The sequence below is a fragment of the Diorhabda sublineata genome, chromosome 2, assembly GCF_026230105.1.
Source record: "Diorhabda sublineata isolate icDioSubl1.1 chromosome 2, icDioSubl1.1, whole genome shotgun sequence".
NCBI classification, from domain to species: domain Eukaryota; kingdom Metazoa; phylum Arthropoda; class Insecta; order Coleoptera; family Chrysomelidae; genus Diorhabda; species Diorhabda sublineata.
The window spans coordinates 13,733,566-13,755,288 of record NC_079475.1 but is presented as its reverse complement, the minus strand read 5'-3'; the positions used below and the strand labels follow the sequence as shown (position 1 = coordinate 13,755,288).

Sequence of the window (21,723 nt, the reverse complement as noted above, 5' to 3'; positions counted from 1 at the left end):
CAAAAATTCTAGCATATTCGCATCCATCGTTTCATTTATAATTTTTTTAGAATACTAGTTAAATGTTCTGAATTTTTTCTCAACTCCTATCGATTCTGTAATTTTTTCATAATTTTGTTTTTTATTCCGATCCCTGGTCCATTTTTATCTCTTTCTTCAAACCATATGTTGGTATGAAACATACTCTGTGAACTCACATAATATCGTTATAAGATTTTCTTTACTACTCTCAATAAACGGTTCTAATGTGTGTCTATAATATCAGATGTTGTTATGACCGTGTCCGTTATGACAAATTTTTCTTTATCGCCTGACTTCGCTTTGTTTACCACGTCGTTTTCCATGTTTCTCCAACTTAAGCTCGCTCCAACTTTCTTCAGCAATCTACGTAACCTCCAAACATATGGTCATTATGGTTTTTATCAAAGATTCCTCTCTTGATACGTTGCAAACACATATTTGTCTATTTTTTAAAACTTTGTCACATTCTTTAATAAATTCTCTTAAAACTCTGATCATTTCCATATATCTTCATTCATTTTACTTCGTTTTGTACCGTCAGTTTATCTAACCTATTCAACGTTCGTCCAAAGTCGAAGTTTTTTAGTTCGGTATCAAGTTTTACTAAATTTTGATCTGAAAGCTCATCCTTAGTGAGACACGGTTAACATTAAAATGTAAAATTGGTAATTAACGAACCTCTAAATTATTCAAAACTGCCCGGTAACTCAAGACATATGGTTTTTTATGTGGAAAACTATAATTCTCAAAGAAATGTAGTGGAAAATTTTCCTATTTCACCTATTGTTGAATCCAGAACTTTCCTCTATTAACATTTCGCTTGCTTTTAATTTCATTATCAGACTTTATATGATCTTCCTAGACCATGAATTATAGATGAAACAAAAGTTATTGCGCGAGGTCGTCATAAGGAATCAATTTTTCATGATGAAACAACACTTTTTGGGTAGACTACGACAGAAACTTCAGCAAAACTGTGTTTCCTGTGTATATTCTTTCGTTTCTTGCGCTCTATCTTTGGGTGTCTGTGTTCTTGGAATTGCTAAAATGTGCATATTATCTATGTATAAATAGTTGTGTCGTCCTATCGATATTTTTGAAACACTATCTGCATAATTGGACTTTCCTTATTCTCGTAAGTTCCAAATTTGGATCTGTCATTGTAAATAAAAGCGTTGAAGCTTTGTGGTTGATTTCTACTATGAATTGTGGAGTGCCGTATAAATAACATTAAACATAGATTTCCGACAAATAAAGTTTCATTTCTTATTTCAGTTCTTCGCGACGAATTCAAGATAATGCCAACAGATACTCATGTAGCAGCAGGAGAAACGGCCTTACTTCAATGTGGTGCTCCAAGAGGCCATCCGGAACCTACTCTTATTTGGAAGAAAGACGGTAAAAACTTGGACACAGATGGTAGAAGAATCCGAATAGTAGATGGAGGGAATCTCATGATATCTGATGTGAGACAACACGACGAGGGAAGATATCAATGCGTAGCTCATAATTTGGTAGGATCTAGAGAAACACCTGTGGCAACGTTGAAAGTACATGGTGAGTAGTCTTCCGCAACTTTATAGTTAATTTTTCAAAGTTTAGTACATGATTATTATTGAGTCTCTAAAGTCACTTATCGCTTTATTTTGAAATAATTGCACACTTTCCATTGAAGAGGAAGATAAATGGACTGAGACTAGCAGCGATAAAGCTGCTTGAAAAACATTTGGAGACATTTAAAGACCATGGATGGATCCAGTGGAAAACAGTGATGTTGAAATTACCTACAATCTCCTTCCAGATAGAACTTTCTGTTTGAAAAATTTATAAAACAAGTTACTAATTCTATCTGGACAAAGATAAATCTACGTGAATCCGCAGGATATGATTTTATATCAGCTAGAATAATACAAGAGTTGAGTTTCAAAGTTATAATAAACCCAATTTATAGCTATAAAGCTACCTTACCAAAAATTTTTGGAAAATCAGTACCAGAACTTTTTTCTTTTCTTTTAAAAGATTTCAAGTGAAGCTAACGGGTCATCTTTTCAACAAAACATTTAAAAAGAATTTTAGATGATGCTGGAATATCTTATGATGAAACAGCTCTCAATTGAACACACCACAAGATATACCACTATACCAACACGCACAATTACTCTGTCTGACATACTTTTCGATAACAAAGTTATCGTCTTCAGAACTGTTCTCATGCCTTCATGTTCTGTTCCCTGTGTGCCTTTATTGCTTCACTTCCTATGAAGGTTTTTCAAAGGAAGCAATTCTAGAATGCCTTATAGTGCCGCCGTGAAACATGACCGTATCGCACATGTTATCACCCTTTGCAACTCAATTAGAGTTGTTTCCCCAATTTTGGTTTTTGTTCTTGACCACCATATGAAAGCTACATAGCTTATGATAGGTCGCAGCACAACCAGTTGATAATTTTGGTTTCTATGCCCCATGTTCTTCCAATCATTCTGCAGCAGTTGTATGAAGTACTTCGGGCCTTTGGCTTACTGCTTGAAATCACCACGAGATATTAATTATGTGACTTAAGAACTAGCTCAACCCCGTATATTATGAGGGGTTTTGGAACATATTTATTCATAGTTTTAATGAATCTAGTGAAACGCCATTTGTCACCATATTTTCTAGTATTTTTTATTACAATTTCGCGTTTCAATAAATCTCTACTACGTACCCTATACGTTCAAATTTTTCTGTCAACACGAAAATATCTAAAAGTTTCCAATGGGTATTCGCTTTCAATTTAATTACACATATACTTCACCATCCGAGGTTGATCGTAAGAGGGAGACGTAATTTGAGATACTCTAATTAACTGTCGTAGACACCTGCGGTTTTACTGATCTATTAGTTCCTATTCTATTTCGATGCACATTGTAGTAAATTTGTCACGCACGACTAAATAATACTGATACAGAAAGATATTATGTTCATTGATAATGAAAACCAATCAGTCAGTGATCAATCGATTGTATTTATATTTTTTAAATGAATTTTATCAACAAATTCTTGTTTATTAATAATTTATTTCGTCAAATATACGTTGAATTTCAAAAAGAATATAATTGATAAACAATTCTTATAATATCTTTCCGATCAAATAAATCTCATTGTGAAAATGAAATAAATAGTATTGTTTGGGACTTTTACGACTACTTGAAGTACATAAATAAAAACCAATATAAAAAATACAATTGTCACAAAACATTTTTTACATTCCGATTGAGTTACCTCCAATTCATGTGTAGAAAAACGTTTATTTTTGATCCGCGGTAATGAAAGGAAACCATTGGGTACCAAACAAGACCTGTACTGATGTGCGAGAATGATGGAGAATGATTTGTCTTTGCGATTAGATTTTTTCAAACACTTCTGGCAAACAAATGCTGATGTACCAGAATTGATTGTCTACATGGCTCTAATGGAACTTTTACGACATGTCCAATTATTCCAAAAAAAGAGGCGACCATTTGCTTCGAAGTGCTTCGTGCGCGAACGGCTTTTGTTGGATTTGGTTTATCTTGGAAGACCCATACAGTCGATTGATGTAAAGTTTCGGATTCATGTTAACTGTCCTCATCTTATAGTCATCTTTTGAAGCATCGCGATTGATTTTGGTTTAATCCACGTCGGCAGTGATAGAAAATTATCGCACTAAACTGTTTGCGATTATATTCAATTTTTTGACCAAAATGAATGTTTCTAGTATTAATAAACTCAAATAGCACTCGTGTCACAACACGTTCAGAGTACAGTCACCATTAAAAATATCAATAATCAGTGTTGCCATATCTCAAAACTTCAGTAGCAACCCTCGTACAACTCTTATTGCAGGTGAGCTAAACAAGTGACGAAGGAAACAAAATACCCAGTAGAAATAAATATATTTTATTTATTTGCTGTAAATGTCCATGAAAAAAAAATATAGAAAGTTAAGATTAATAAATTTCTTTTATTTCCCAATTGCCAATTCAAGTACCAATAGTAATAAAACTTCTTCTTCACTTCAAATTGATAATGCTCACAGTTGTACTTTCAATATTACTATTACAAAATAAAAGTTTTGTGGAATTTTTTCAAGTCTACGGACGTAGAAAAAATTTTGTATGAAATTCCTGAGTGAAGTAACTTTTTTAACTCGTAAACTCGTGCGTTCAAACCGTCAAAAAAGTATTACTTTACTCACTTGTTGCAAAAATAACTATTAATCTATTGTTTTCAATCACTAATTGTCAAGTAATAATAGAAATAAATACATTAATCATATAAAAACTAAACTCCCTATAAAAAATAGAATAGCGATGTGTGCAGGAAACCCAACATAGTGCACGACGAAACTTTCATTCACGTATTTCACGGAAGGCTAAATACTGAATTTTCTGATTTTTCTTCATGCTAAAATGTACGAAATAAAATCAATATTTTTTGTATAATTTTTTTTTAACTTCCAGACCAACTATGTAATTAATACACGATAAAATAACAAACAGATCTTTTATCGAGAAAGCGCCAAAAGGTTTTTGATGACATGCAGATGTCACCATTTTTTACCCGGTAATATTTTTTCAGTGCGTTCTCCCGGTAAACGTAGAAGCCATGATTTGCTAGATCCTAAAACCGCACTTTTATTTTCGTCTTTTCATATTTACGTTTCGATGGGTCTGAACAAACGGTTTCTATGCCTAATATAAGTCACTTTCAGATGTTTCAGACACTGACGGTGACTTTTATTTTTTTTTTTCGGGGAAAAATTTATCTGCCGATTGCTGACAGCAATATGCTACATGACGCCATTCGTCAATTGTCTACCACGAATCTGTTGGTTTTTGTGGAATCGTTATGCGGCATTCGTTGTCACAGATTAAAAATTCCGATTTAGCTTTTACAAATTTGCATATCTGTATGAGCATATGTACACTGCAAAAAATACAACCATAAATTTGATTTGAGATTAATAATTATAACAAATATAAATAAAAATATTCAGATACATAATATATAAAAAGTATGAAAGTATACGAGGTTTGACAAGGAAACTTATACCTCATAATGAAATAATTCTGCTTTAAGTGTAGAGAAGCAAAATCTCAAACAACGCGCCGCCCTCAAATTTTGTGGGAAATTGGATTATTCGTTTGAGTTAAACTTTGCGTTGAGTGTGACGCAGTTCTTCACTTCCAGAAAGATTTCAGTGCTACCACAGCCACTCTATTTGCCAGATCTATCACGTGGAGACTTCTCTTTCTTCCCCACAATAAGAAACGTCCTAAAAGAAGCTGTTGAATTGATCGAGAATCTGGAGGATACTAGATGGGACGAAGATTAATAAAAATATACGCTGACGACACAATTTTCATAGCCGATTACGAAGTTGATCTGCAGCGTTTGCTCTATCGGTTCCAAACAACAGCCGAAAATCTTGATATGCAGATATCTGCATAATTCTCAGAAGAGGCGACTGTGACCGACAACCCCATTCATCAGTGTATGTATATACTTATATACATTATATATACGATAGTAGAAGCATTTACAAAACAATCGTGATACCTATTACTTACATATGCAGGGTAAACTCGAGTGGACCCAACAAAAACGAAGAACATGATTAGGGTATAGTGAACCTAAGAGATAAAATAAGACGAAAAACTATTAGAGAAAATATAAAAAATCCGGATATAGTACGATTCACGAGATCAGGACGACGATATTGGAGAGACCACCTCAACAGATTGGTATAAAATCGATGGTCTAAATGGGCCAAGAATGAAAACCAGCGTATCTTCCAAGAGATGACGTGAAAGATTAACAAGTACTTCTCGAGAGATTGAATAATAAAAGAAACAAGACTAAGTCTTAAGATAAGAAAAAGAAGAAGAAGAATTACTACAACGGTTGAAAAAAGAGCTGATGTATTGGTGCGGAATAGAACCATGTTATAACCAAATAATTTTATTATAAATGAGTTTCACATCAGTTATTCTGCTTAATTCTCTTAACACAGGTGTACCATTATCTATCATTTATAGTATTGTACGTTAGAAAGACTAATGTGAGGAGATTAGGGTACCGCAAATACATCTAAGAGGACAAATGAATAAAAAATTTTATGTGATTAAGAAGAGAGAACATCAAATAATTTTTTATATTCAAAGGTAACGACATAAGACCTAAAACCAAGCGCAAACATTTGCACAAATTCTACTTCATCTTTATTGAGCATAACAGGTAATAGACATGATAGAAAGACAGGAAATAATCGTCTGGAGTTTGAAAAAATTCACTATTGAACGAGATTTGGTTAAATTCAACGAGATTAAAAACTACTATCCCAAGCAAGTGAAAAGGTGTTCATGGTTTATAGCCAGGGTATTTATAGAAGAAAAATCCAAATATTCTTTATTAAACTAGACCCAATTGAATACTAGATATGCAAAATTATAGGCTGGCAGAACTATCCTAAACAGTCTGTTATTGGTTTATCGACAGAATTTCAAACGTTAACAGGCGCCTAAAATAGTTAGAAAGTACCTCAAACCAGACTAAACCACAACTTCTCGATAGCTTATTTGCATTAATTCATCAATGAACTACTATAGACTAGAGATAATATCAAATTTTGGTTTTATTCTGACTTATGAACATGCCACACATCTCTATAATTCATTTCGCAACGTTGAAATGGCATTCAAACTAGTACATAACCACAACTAAATGTTATACAGGGTCTTTCACGACGAACTGAATCGATATGTATATGAGAAAGTACAGCGACTAGTATTCTGAAAAATTGCTTGCATTGGTTTTCTAAAATGCTCGTTTCAGCTAGAATAATTTCAGTTTTCCGAAATTTCCAGTTATTCCCAAACTCCGTTACTCTAAACGGAATGCTATGGTTTTTATTGAATATTTGGAATCTACGCAAAATTTCAATATAACTTTATATAGGGCATCCTACGTCTAAAGTCCACCATTTTCTAATTATTTCACATTTTCGAAATTTTTGGACACATGCAGCGCTCCACTAAAAAACATATATTTCTTAGTTTAAGTGAGCCAGGTCTAATATTTTTGAGATTTGGACAAATAATACTTACAGCTTTCAAAATCTCTGAAAACCCTTAACAAAAATTGATATAGGTTGTTCAGAAAATGGTGGCGAATTTCGCTATATAAAAACTTCGAAAAATTAGTTTTTTCAAAAGCAGCCTCCATTTTTCCCTTTACCATTGGATTCTACGCTTTAAATTAGGGGGACTTTGTTAGTAAATTCACATATCTCAAATTAACGGTTTTTGTAGAAACTTGAAAAAAATGAAATCTTCATTGTTTTCAATTGTCGGCTGCCGATGGCGAACAACGTATGACAAAAGTTATCGTATGAAAAATTAACATGCTCTAGTCAATTGAAAAATATTTAAAAACACTACACTAAGAGAAGAAGGAACAACTCTGCACGAATTTTTAAGAAGAATCCATAAATATTTGGAAGTTGGGGGCAACCATTTCGTTTAATTTTTTAGTTTTGTTCGTCTCCCCTTAGTGTAGTGTTTTTAAGCATTTTTTAATTGACTAATTCTAATTTTTGATACGTTAACTTTTGTTATTCGTTGTTCGCCATCGGCAGGTGACAATTAAAAACAATGAAAATTTCAGTTTTTTTCAATTTTCTACAAAAATCGTTAATTTAAGATTTGTCAATTTACATACGAAGTCCCTTAATTTAAAGCGTAGAATCCAATGGTATAGAGAAAAATGCTATTTGAAAAAATTAAGTTTTTAGATAACGAAATTTGACACCATTTTCTGAACACCCTATATAAATATTTCACACAGGTTTTCACAGATTTTAAAAGCTGTAAGTGTTATTTGTCCAAATCTCAAAAATATTACACCCGACTCTCTCAAACTTAGAAATATTATTTTTTTGGTGGAGCATATGTTCAAAAATTTTAAAAATGTGAAATAATTGAAAAATGGGAGACTATAGGCATACGACGCCTTATAAAAAGTTATATAGAAATTTCGCGTAGATTCCAGAAATTCAATAAAAACCATAGCATTCTGTTGAAAATAACGAAGTTTGGGTATAACCGGAAGTTTCAGAAAACTGAAATTATTTTAGCTGAAATGAGCATTTTAGAAACCGATGCAAGCAAATTTTCAGAAAACTAGTCCCAGTACTTTCCCATATGCATATCGATTCAGCTCGTCGTAAAGGACCCCGTACATCCAGACCACATTATATGGTTTAATTTCAAAGCGATATAAATTATGCATACAGTTAAAATTTAGTAATGCAAATCGATAATTGCAAATACGAAAAAACGCGTTTCTAGAAAAGAAACAATATGTTAAAAATTGTAGAAACATTTTAACTAATCAATTCACAATTTTGCTTATATAGTCCTCCTCTTCTAGTCAAGATCAATTTACATTTCATAGAAGATGTTTCAAAACACAATGTCCTGAAGATTTTCTACGATTTGGGCTGTTTTATGTTACGTCAGCCAGGTTTTCAGTTGATTTTTATATATGTTAGTAGCTTATAATTGCATCATGATATATCAGCTTTCTATTACTACAATAAACACTGTTAGTTTGTCAGTTTGTGATGAAAATATTCAAATTTTCATTAACTTACTGAATCAACTTATTGACTTGGAATTCAACCAAAACATTCAATTTACTCGATGTTTAACAGAGTGTATTAGACGTCCGTAGATCCTTAGTATGGTTCTTAAGTTCAGATACGATGATTTTGATTTCTCTGACTCCTATAGATCAAGTAGACCAACAACATTATACAACGACATGTTAAGTGAAACAAATGCATGTCAGACAATCAACCAACCTTGGTCGGCCATCGAAGGACATTTGCAGCAAATTGTAAAATTAAGCAGAGCATTTGATTGGGTCCTTTCATTTTGATGTACTTAAACCTAGAGAAATTGTGGATACAAAACTTTATCGTGAACAATTGGATCGACGGGATCAATCTTTAATCTAAAAGGACACGATGAATGTCATCCAAGTAGAATTATTCTGCAAAATAACAAGACTGTACTGACCAAGACGAACCTTGTAAACCATAGCACCTTCAAATTTTCATTTATTTCAAATCATTATAACATTTTCTCATTAGCAAATATTATAAAATTTATAGGAAGTCCAACATAACATTACTTTCCTGTGCCCTTTTTAAATACATATATCACAATTACTCCTTATGTCCAAATCATGATTTTCACGATTTAAATTGCCAATAAAAAAGTTAATACACACAAATATTCGTGGAATTTCAATATTTGATATCACTCAAATTTTAATTGTATACGGGATATCCCTATATACAAGATAAATGTCTCGTTATTTACACACATGTCTGACAAATCATTTTTTTTTTCAGTAAAACCCCTATTTAATAAGGAACCTCAGGATATAGTGGCTTTAACCGGTCAAAAGGTGATATTTGAATGCACAGTCGAAGGGGATCCGACCCCAAACGTATTGTGGCGCAGAGAAGATGGAAAAATGCCTATAGGAAGAGCAAGGATTATGGATGACAAATCTCTGCTTATCGACAACGTACAAACAAGCGACGAAGGGCTGTACATTTGCGATGCCGAGAATTTAGTTGGAGCAATATCTGCCAGAGCGTCTTTGGTTGTCAATTGTGAGTATATCATATGGACATAATGAAATTTTGGTATTATATATCTTATATAAAAAAAAGTTATCTTTTAAGCGAAATTACGTAAAAAATTTGTCGATAGTTTTCATATTTCAAACTCAAGGAGTAAATAGATATCAAACAGTTAAAAAATTGATAGTAATATTTTTTAACCCTTACGTAGTCGCACCCTGTTTTTAGCCAGGTATGATCGCGCTGGGTACGATAGTATTTTTGAGTAATTTTAAGCAAAAATCAAGTGCAAAGTTAATTGGTAAATCAAAAAACATATTGTTACTATTTATCTAAATATAAAATACAGACAAAACACAGATAACACGAAACAACATCAAAAAACAGTCTGGATTAATCTGTATCTTTAAAAAATTTAATATTATACCTACAGTATAGCTTAGTTTTATTATGTGAACAAAAAGATTCTTGACGTCGCTTTCGTTTACTAGGTACAGGAAGTCCATGTTCTTCACAAATATTTAGAGCATGTTGTCGACGCTTTCTTATTACACGTGTAACATTTTTTAATGTTTCACTGTGACTCTAATAATGAGCTCACGCGATTACCAAATCTTACCAAATCTATGTTTCCATTTTTTACTGAAAAAATATAATACTTTAATAGGCTAGCGTCTGGTATTTCTCCCACAATTTTAAATAACTGCTTTCCTAGCTTCCTCATCAACTCTTTGCTTGTTTCCATTCTAGAAAGTTACGATACAAGGTTTGGTTTTCTATTTCGTGACTGAATCTATTTCGTCATCATGGTACATTCTTGGAATCACATTTTTATTCTTTCTTGGTACACAGAACACCATTTTCTTTTGTTTTTAATGCCAAGAAGCATCAGTATATAATCTAGAAACAAAACATCCACGAATTCGCAGCTGGTAAACCGGTTATCAGTCGTAATATGTCTTCCCGTTTCAGAAACAGGTTAATCATTTGTAGGGCTAGGTTGAAATTTCTGGAACCGCGATATTCATACTGAATACACTGTTTACACTACGCTGAAGGTGAACTGTTTATCTTTAGTCTCTGAAGACGATAACTTGGTTATCGAAACGAGCGTCAGACAATGTTATTGTGGATGTTGGTGTAGTGGTAGTGTAAACAGTGTATTCAGTATTCATAGGACGATACTCCTTATGTCATTACTTGGCCAGTAGGGACCCTCGAGTTGTTGTCCCTTAAAATGGGACAGCGTACGGTCAAATTAGCCCTGAAGTAATTTGACAGCTTCCTGCCGTTACAACTAGATTTATCACTAATTTCCATCATATATTCGATTTTTTTAGCTCCCCCGACGTTTGTGGATCGACCCAAAGATCAGAAAGTCAGCTTGAATGGTGTAGTAGAATTCCATTGTTCTGCTACTGGAAATCCTCCACCTTCGGTATTTTGGAGCAAAGAGGGCTCCCAAATTTTAATGTTCTCAGATAATTCGAATGGACATATGCACGTTAACGCCCACGGGACCCTAAGGATCCAAGGTGTTCAAAGAGAAGATGCCGGATTTCTTGTTTGTAATGCTCTTAGTGTAGCTGGATCAAATAGTGTCAGAGCATTCCTTCAGGTGAGTACAACCATTACTTTCTTATCTATATGATAGTTATTGAAAAATAAATTTGGCATGATTTCACATTTAACTACACTCTAACCTCTCTTTTAGGTAATAGTATTTAATTTTCTTGATCATTAATTATGATCAATTCTAGGTAACATCGGTTGCTGATTTGCCGCCTCCTATCATACAGATCGGACCAGCTAACCAAACTTTACCTTTGCACAGTATGGTAACCCTACATTGTAGAGCATCAAATCCAGAGGGCGATCCGCCTAAAATTCGCTGGCTTAAAGACGGAGAAACATTAGTTCCACATTCATCACCCAGTAGATATATGTTTAGTGACAAAGGAACGCTAGATATTGATGGTAAGTGTATTTTTATGTATTTAGTAATAGTCTAACCAAACTATAACTTCCAGTTTTAAGTATTTGACTTGTTCAAATCCGTTTTTACAAGCGATTTCAAATGTTTAAACTCGAACTTTCATTTGATGTAAGAGGAACTTTTAAACCCTCTTGAAACACTGAACTTCTCTTTGTTTCATTGTTGAAACATTTTAAATTTTAATAACCTTTAAACATAGTAGTGACTCTCGTGTCAAAATGTCAAACCAAACAACAAAACTGACACAACTGCAACATCTATGTCCGCCATGTTTGCTTGTACACATTAACGCACTTGCGCAATTGAAAGCGTGTAAATGTCGTCGCATTTGTGAAGTCAAAGTGTGTAAAATTAGCTTTATAAACTAATGCAAAGTTGTATTCATTTCCGCCGAAGATAATTCCAAGAGATACCACCCCTTTAATTGCGAAACCTCGTCTCACTTTCGAGTTAACGTGAGTGTAAATTACAAGTAAATACTTTGTTAAAAAAAACAATGTTTTTTATTCGTCATTATCTTCGCATATCATTATCTAATATGCAAATTTACAAATCTTGTTTGAATTCCATGTTAACAAACGCTTATTAAATCATAAACGGCTGGACGCAAAATAGTGTGTTTCTTTTTTTACTAGCTTTATGTTTCACTTACCAATACCATTTGAATAATTACAAGCACGTTTCCACGCAAGTTAGTCTAGTCATATATTATATGTAAAGCCAATAACACACAATGCCTTCAATGCTACCAACTTTATACGCTGATATGATCGTGTGGTCATTGTGCGCATGTCAATCGACGAATGTTTTGCTTTCGTTGAAACTAACTAACCTAACCTAACTTTTCATGATTGACAATAATATCATGATAAAATTTTTTCATTGGATTTCTCTGCAGAAAAATTACTTTGCAAATTAAGAAAAATGTTGTGTGCTCATAACTCGATTTGTGATAAAAGAATGGAATAATTTAAATTTTTAATAAGAAGTGTCTGGAATTCCAATTTGAGTATTTTTTTTCTTCATAATAATCTTTGATTGAAAGGGAAGATAGAATTTTAAATCCTCGAATCCACATTATATTTCACTCATTTCGTCCAATAATTAAAACAACTGTTCCATTTTGTATCCTCTAACTCAAATGATCGCCAAAAAGCCATTACCCTCAAGGGATTAGAATAGTTAATAGCAATAGAAATCCAAACATTAAAATTATATACAGGAATTGCAACTGCGCATCGTCAATGTTAACAGTTTTTTTTTTTTTTTTTCTAAACGCTTCCAAGCACTCGAAGCTCTTGGCGGCATTTTTATTTCTTACCATGCATTTATAGATCCTAGGGACAATTAGAAAATTAGAAAATGATATACGACCCCTCGTTTCTGACTAAAGGCTTTTAAAGTTGCGAGATCAGAACTCATATTTAAGTATATTTTCTAAATTATACATTCGAACATAATGAATTTTTGATGGATAATTACGTATGTGCCTGTAGTATGTTTGACAGAATAAAAGATTCGACACTATTATCTAAGGGCCAGGGGCGGCTCATACCTATAATATGTATGTAATAGAAATGTTTATTTGTTTTATTTTTCTTCAGAATGTCTCTTTATGGCGAACGGTTTCCCTGTAAAAGTTACGGATTGTTAACCATTGGGCATGGGACGGTTGAGCTAGCGACATCCTGGATTTTTTCCTCTTATATCTTATCATTATTAAGACTTCTCTAGAATTTCAGCTTATTGCTGCAATTATTTTGGTAGATATGATGTTTTGAACATGGGTATGATTTACATACCCATACATACGATATTTGTTGATACGTAATTTCAATACCGGATGAGCTGGCATTCAGATAGTAGTGTAGAATCATTTATAAACACTACATGGACTGCACTGTTTGAAAAGTACAGGGTTATTTTAAATGATGGACCCATTTTTAAAAATTCGTATTTATTAAAGTACAAATGCTACATAAATAATTTTTTTACCAATGAAAAGAGAAAGTTTCAAAGTTTTTTTAATGTATTACAAGTGTTCAATGTGGCCTCCAGTTGCTGCACGGCAAACATCTACGCGTCATATATATATGTGTGTGTGTGTGTGTGTGTGTCATCCTCCATTATTTCTAGCACGTTACCGCAAAATTCGAGACGCTTCTCTTTGTCATTAGGGTTTAGAACCTGCACGACTTCTAAACGGTAGCAAACGCTGTCTTAGAACTTTCCATACAATCGGTTGGGTTATACAAAGTTCTCTACTAGTTCTATTGGTAGACTTACTTGGGCTGCGAATAAAACTGTCTTGTATACGTCGAAATCATCTTCTGACACACGCGATCGGTCTGTGCTTTTTGTTTTACACACATTTCCAGTTTCTTTAAATTGATTAAACCAACGAGTAATGCTTTTTTTAGTTGGCGGTTTAATAACAAATTCGGCACGAAATGCCCGCTGCACTACATTTTGCGAACTCAATAACACAGAACACCTTGTGCTCCACAGTCACCATCTTACAACTGGCAGTGACAGAGATGGCGGTCTATTTCCGCGAGAGCTCTAGCGGCCGCTTCTGGAAACATCACTGTCTGCTTACACTTGTAATACGTTTAAAAACACTTTGAAACTTCCCCTTTTTCATTGATATAAAAATTATTCATGAAGCATTTGAACTTTCATAAACATTAAAAATGGTTCCATATTTTAGAATAACCCTGTATTATATACAGTGCAGATTTTACCTCTACGTATCATGTTTTGCCCCATTGATTTTTTAAATTAACTTCTTGCTACCATAAGAAATTGAGATTTACTTTAAATTTCGCTTGGTAAAAAAATATATTCATCTGTCAAAATAAAGACAAACAATTACATGACAATTTTATTTATAATTTGAATTATTCAAAAAAATTTAATAGATTGATCTATATCAATATATTAATGTCGTAATTAATATATAAAATATTCAGCTGAAGCGGTTTCATTACATTGTTATATTCATACAAGTTCATTTGAAAACAAAGTAGATCTAAATTATTCACATTCGAACATAAATTTGACTAATGCTCTAGGGTGTTTGCGATAATAATCTCATAACTGCAGTTAAAATGAGTATATATGTTTCCAGGACGCTAATCGAAACTTGTGGAATAATTTGCATTGTTATAAGCATCATACATTATAAAACTAATAAACAAATAATGTTATTTGAGCATATGATTATATATATTAAAGTTTTCATTTAATTTTTTTTACAGATTTGCAGTTTGATGATTCCGGACAGTACACGTGTTCTGCAACCTCAGAAAGCGGAGAAAGTTCCTGGTCAGCGTCTCTCAACGTCGTCGAAGGTACATCGGTACCGTTGCATCGAAGTCCAGACCCTTCAACTTTCCCGAAAGCTCCTAGCGCTCCGAGAATTCTAAACTCCACCGAATCTAGTATAAGTCTTTCATGGGATAGCGATGAAGATGAAAATAGTTTAGTCGGATACACTGTCGAATATTGGAGTCCAGATTTACAAACCGGCTGGGTGATAGCAGCACATCGAATCCAAAATCCTTACATGGTAGTGCACGAGTTGAAACCAGATAGTTCATATGTTTTTATAGTTAGAGCGGAAAATGCTCATGGACTATCTCCTGCTAGTCCTGTGTCGAAAATTGCAAGAACTTTAGCTAACTCACGAGCTCTACCAAGCTCTGAACTAGATACCGCTCGAGCAATTTTGAGTACCAAGCTAATAGAACTGAAAGAAGCTAAACCGCAATCATCTAGTTCGGTTAAATTGATTTGGAATTTTTCTGATAACGATTACGTAGAAGGTCATTATATTAGGTTTAGAGAACTCTCTGGAGGATCGCATAATTATAATATATTAACTGTATTAGATGTAGATGCCAAATCTTATGTGGTAACAAATTTGAAAAAATTCACAAAATATGAATTTTTCATCTCACCTTTTTATAAATCAGTAGAAGGTCAGCCTTCAAATTCTAGAATAGCTCAAACTTTGGAAGATGTACCTTCAGCTCCTCCCGATAGTATAACTGCAGGTGTTTTTAATGAAACTGCAGGCTGGGTAAGATGGTCACCACCGCCGCCACAACATTGTAACGGCATAATAACTGGGTATAAGATCCAAATAAAAGGCAACATAATTCGATCAATGACTATGAACGCCACAACTACTTCTATTTTAATAAGTAATCTTACAGCTGGAGGTTCTTACACTGCTAAAGTAGCGGCACTTACAATTGCCGGACAAGGTCCATACTCCAGCCCAGTACCTTTACTCACATCTCCAAGAGCTCAAAGTCCTAGAACTCTAGGACCAATAGTACCTTTAGTACGACAAACTTGGTTTGTAATTTTACTAGCAGTAATTGTATTATTATTACTAGCAGGTATAGGAGGATTGTTATACTTGAAAAGAAGACAATCATTAAGCAAACAGCTGGGACATTTGAACGTACCAGTTGTTAATGCTTCCCAGTTGAATGCCAAGGAAAGTTTATGGATAGATCGAGGCTGGAAAGCTACCGATTGTGATAAAGATTCATCAATACCATTAGCACAACCAGCTGATTACGCTGAAGTTGATACTAAAAATTTATCTACCTTCTACAATTGTAAAAAGAATTTAGAAAGTCCCACACCTTATGCTACTACTATGATATTACCGCCACCTAACTGGTCTGAGATTATTCCTCCTCCACCTGATCATCCCCCACCAGACTGTCCTCGTGAAAATCCCCCAGTACCTCCACCGAGAAGCGGCGGTAGTACTTGTGGAAGTGCTGGGGGGTATGGTTGTTATTCAGTCCACGTCCCGACTCAATGTGGGAAAATGCATACCAGAGCACGATCTTGTACTAACTGCGACGCTCACTGTTCCCTAGCTAGTGGTAGCTCAGGTAATAGATCCGGAAGTAGAGGATACTGTAATAACGTCCCACACAATTGCGATACGAAAATTTGGTTCAATCAACACAATTGGGATAATGAAGATGCTGATTGCGAAGATAGGCATTCTTGTACCAGTAGTCACGATACCACGTGTTCTTGTAGTGAGTCTTCTTGTTTATATGCCGAAGCTGGACCTTCCAATAACCCAAGACCATTGACTCATAATCCGCAAATGAGTAAACGGGTGAAGTGAGGGTACGCCGACTTTAGCCTTTATTTTTAGTTATTCGAGCATATCGTTATGTCAAAATGACGCGTGTGTAATTCATATCATTATCAATGCTTCATTTACTAGTCTTAGTTTTAGAAATTGACATGCTCAGAAGGTGTATGGTCATAATAGTAAACATTTTTTTAATAAATAGACACTCGCATTTTCTCCATCAAGTATAATTCGGGAAGATCTAGTAAAATATTGTAATAGATGGATGGATTATACTATTGTATGTTTTAATACTAATATGAAAATAAAATCTGACTGTTTGAAGAAAAAAACAATTCCTTTCCTGACTATATGCTTCGACGAATATTGAATCACATCTTTCTCAAAAAACGTCACGCCGATCAATTTAGATTTGGGACGAATTTCATGTGGTGTCTTAAGGCCAAACAGGAAAGACACTTTGTTCTATTAGTTTCAAAGCATACGACCATTTTGACTCTGGATATGATGAATTGATGATACACACGTATTTTCTGACTGTTTTCATTACTTGCTTTCCATCAAAAGGTCCATACAACTATTAAACATATATGGCTGGAGGTCTAACATCATTCATCTCCAAGGTGCCTAACAGCTACAAAAATGTGTATATCTCCTAATAACACATAATTCAAATATTGTAATATGGTACTTTTATTTACATTATCCTCCATGTACCCATAACATGAAGCTGATTATGTAACTGCGGATTTTTCAAGCCTTCTAGGCTCTCAGAATAAGTTCAACTTGCATTTTTTTGGGATTTAAATGACCGCATTTTTGTTTACCAACAATTTCTTAACAGGAATTTACTGTTTGTTAAAATAAGTTCAATGCTTTCAACTTACTAGTTGATCATTAAAAGATATCAAATGTTATTATTTCCTGAGCAAATCAGTGACCAAGAATATCAGTTTTGGTCTCAAACGTCGAGGAATTCGTCCACAAAATAACACAATTTATAAATACTGTATTGAAGAAATATTATCATGAATACCTTTCTCACAATTCATATGAATCATTGAAATATACTAGTAACCATTTATAAACAATGTCACGCTGAATTATTTTAGTCTTAGGATTCTTCTCTAAATGCTAAAAAATGTCTAAAAATTGGCATTCATCATCTTGTTTACCAATATTAATTCCGTTGACGTAATCTTCATCCGTATATTCACTTTACATTGTCTAATTCACCTTTCATTCACTAGTACATAGTAGCTACAATATGACCTATTTTATGTATGTCCCTTATATTTTTAAGATGATCCACATGGATGGTACAGATTGAAATATTTGATTTCTCACTTTCTAAACATACGTTATATGAACCTTAAGAGACGTTCTAGAGCTGTGTACAATGCTCTTGGGTATGAAATATTATTTCCCATAGAGTTAACTAGTTTTATAGATTTTCTTCTACAATTTTCATCTGTTTTATAATGTATTTTAGTTAAAAATGTTTAATAATTTTCATTTTTTCATAAAAATATATATGAGGGTGATATATATTTCATTGTCATCCTTTTAAATAATATTTTTGAAGCTTGAAGAGAAGCCCGCAGTAGAACTGAAATTAGAATCTTTTTAATATTATGCAATGGAAAAAATTCAAGTTAAACACTTATCATTATACTTAACTCATCACTCAACAAGTCATGTGACTAACTAACAAATTTTTTTGACAATAATCGATTCTATTCATCAATTTAATCTCCTTCAAGAGCAATACAATCATTACAACGCTCATTTAACTTCTCGATACCGTGCTTGTAGAAGGATATGTCTTTTGCTTAAATATAGGCTTCAGTAATTACTTTTTCATTTGCGTTACATTTCTTACCAGTGAGCATTTGTTTGATATCAGCGAATGGCCAGTAGTCACTGGGAGCCAGATATGTGGTGGATTTGGAAGCAACTCGAAGTGTAACTCGTTCAATTTAACCATCGTCGCTATTGACTTGTTTTGGTGAAACATTGGTTTTTTTCTTCGACATCTGAGGCTGTTTGTCCTTGATTCTTGCATTAAAACGAGCCAACAACTCTATGTAGTATTCGCTATTGATTGCCTCTCTCTTTTAGAGATAATCGATGCACAATATTTCATGCACATCCCAAAATACTGAAGCTATAACCTTCTCAGCTGACTGTTCACCAGCTACAGTCCAATCAGATAATGATCTATATCTTTACGGCCTCGGGTATCTCCCGCAATACAATTTATGATTATATATAACCAATTTGTAGACTTTTTTCATGATTTCTGGAGTAACCACCCCAATTGGACGACCAGAACGTTCATCATAATCGGTGTCTATACGACCACGCTCAAATTTTCATTTGGTTGGTTCTTCATAAACGTCATATGGATTTGACAGTGGTAGCGCCATCTGTGTGTCAGTCACACGACTTATTGAGTAATGTAATATTTAACTCACCTATACAATCAATACAATACGTAATAAAAATTTATGTACAAAACTATGTGAAAAAAACTGTAACATCTATTTTTGTGCTTACTCTATGAACATAAAAATTTAAAATTTGTTTTTAAAACTACATATAAAAATACATAAGTTCATTGACTAATAATTTTATACATTTGAACTTTCAGAAATATGAATACATTTCACCTAATAGTTAAGTAGTAAATAGACTAAGTCTTCCTACTTCTCTTTTTGATTGGCACACCTAACCGCATGGAGAAAAAGTTTTAAAACTAAAAAATCAGAGTTAATCAGGTAGAAAACGTCCCTGAAGACCATTAGACACTTTTCTAATACTGACCTGATATAGAACTATTTTTATTTTAAACTGTTTCCATAATGATATTTGTTGCCAGCTGGAAAGAAAATTTACTAGTGTCTAGATATAGAAAATGTGTAATAACCTATGAAAAATCATATTTTCTTTTCAATGGTGCTTTTTGATCTCATATTATAACTTTCAGTTACATGTACAAGTTTTTTCCTTTAGTTTTTTATATACAAATGTCATTTATAAAAATAATATGAAATTGCATCAAAGGATTTGGTTTTTCAAACTTATATCAAGTGATCTGTAATAATCACAGTATAGGTGGAAGTCATTTGAGTATTGAACAATAAATATCAACAGCAGTAAAAATGTTGGCTTCTCGTAAATCTTAGTAAAATTTCCATCAACGATTATTTCTGAACTACATACCCAATGCACTTATAGTCAATACCTTCCTTCTAATTGAATATCTGAAACTTATTTCTGTTAATATATTCCTTGTTATATTAAAAAGGTCTAAAAATTGAAAAAGCAACGAAATTTATTCTTATAGTGTGAGGATTTATCTAAATTATTGTAAAGCAATAATGTCCTGGAAGGATTATTTTCTTACTTATTGAAAATACTCTCTACTTTAAATTTGTTTACTATTGCCATTCAAAAATTGAAGGAAGTAAGGGCTTGCGTGTGTATAGTGATAAAATCATCCATATAATATAATTAATCGGAAGTGTCCACAATTTTTCATTAAACTATATTTTTTTCACATATTGTGAGAATGATATGCCACGGTTATGTATAGAAAGGCATCGAAGTAGAATAATTGTATTATCAGTGTGTTTTATAATTTTTTAAAACTTGTAAAAATAATGGTAGAATAATAATTGATTGTGATCAAATGACGATAGATTTTCATCTCTTATCAGTTTTGTTAAAACAATAAAATGCTGAGTGTTGTACATAATGATCAATGTTAACTTTTTATTGTACTATTTCAATTGTATTACTAGCTTTCAGTATTTGTATCAAAAAGCTGGTTGTAAAGAAGGATGTAAATCATTTAAGGGTTCACTAAAGACAATATAGACCACTTTAAATGATTTAGGGCCGGTTTTTTCACATTATAACAAAGTGACAAATAATTATTAGCCACATAAATTTAGTAGAAACTTCTAATTGTCTAATAAATGTTTACCGTTTCTTTACCCTAGTTGGTTTAACTCCGAACTAACTAATAAGTATTTGTACGTATTATGTACCCAACAAATAGTCCACTGTTGATAACACTATGAAATATTTCGAAAAATGAACTAATCAAATATAGGTATGATCATATATGTAATGAATGTAAGGAAGACAGAATGGCAATGATTTCTCTAACCTCCGAGGTTCCAGCTCGGTTCTGCGCCTTTTCAAGCACGCGCAGTATAAATAAAATGTTTCTAACTTTTTGTCCCATACCAACTGTCCATATAGGAAAATTACATATATGACTAATCTCTTTAATTGACAGTTGTGCCTGCCTAATAAATTATTTGGCAAATAACTCGATTTGTTCGGAGGTTTTATTTATTAGAAGGTGAAGAAACCGAATTTTCGGTTATTCGCTACATAATAGTTAGTAGGGACTTTATTAGGAAGTGAAGAAACCCGGCCTTAGAAGAATAATTATCCTGAAATATGATAATGCATATAGTCCAGTCAATGTAGCTGTTTTTTCAATAAAAACTCTCATTATTCCGAGCGCTAGTCAAGACCATAAGTTTCCATATATTTTGAGATGCTCTTTTCAATGGAATAAAAATAGGACTCTCCAATAAAGTGCCCAAAGTAAAAAAAATGGTCATTTTCGTCAGAAAATCGCAAACTAACGGGAGAAAAGGATTCTTATATATTGCTATTAATGCTTTAAAAAAATACAGGCTGTTCTCATACGCAAAAGCAAGAACGTATGTAACGTATAAAAAAGACTGACGCTGAAGATTTGACCCTCTTAGGCTTGTCACAAGTAAATAAAATTTTAGGAGAGTTTAACCAATATAAGTGATTCACAAAGAGTGAATTTTCAGTCTAAAGTATCGAAAATTGTGAAGTGAAAAC

The 21,723-nt window shown here is 33.2% G+C and overlaps 1 protein-coding gene across 1 annotated transcript in view; it reads left to right on the top strand.

Moving 5' to 3' along the window:
• The window catches only part of LOC130452645 (roundabout homolog 2-like), a 551,928-nt gene extending 534,977 nt beyond the window's left edge, over positions 1-16,951 (top strand). The window contains exons 3-7 of the mRNA XM_056792003.1: positions 1,297-1,578; positions 9,461-9,727; positions 11,038-11,315; positions 11,458-11,674; positions 14,954-16,951. Coding sequence (XP_056647981.1) covers positions 1,297-1,578; positions 9,461-9,727; positions 11,038-11,315; positions 11,458-11,674; positions 14,954-16,857 — 2,948 coding nt within the window. The 3' untranslated portion in view covers positions 16,858-16,951. The remainder of the gene's footprint in view (positions 1-1,296; positions 1,579-9,460; positions 9,728-11,037; positions 11,316-11,457; positions 11,675-14,953) is intronic.
• The last annotated feature ends 4,772 nt before the right edge of the window (positions 16,952-21,723 follow it).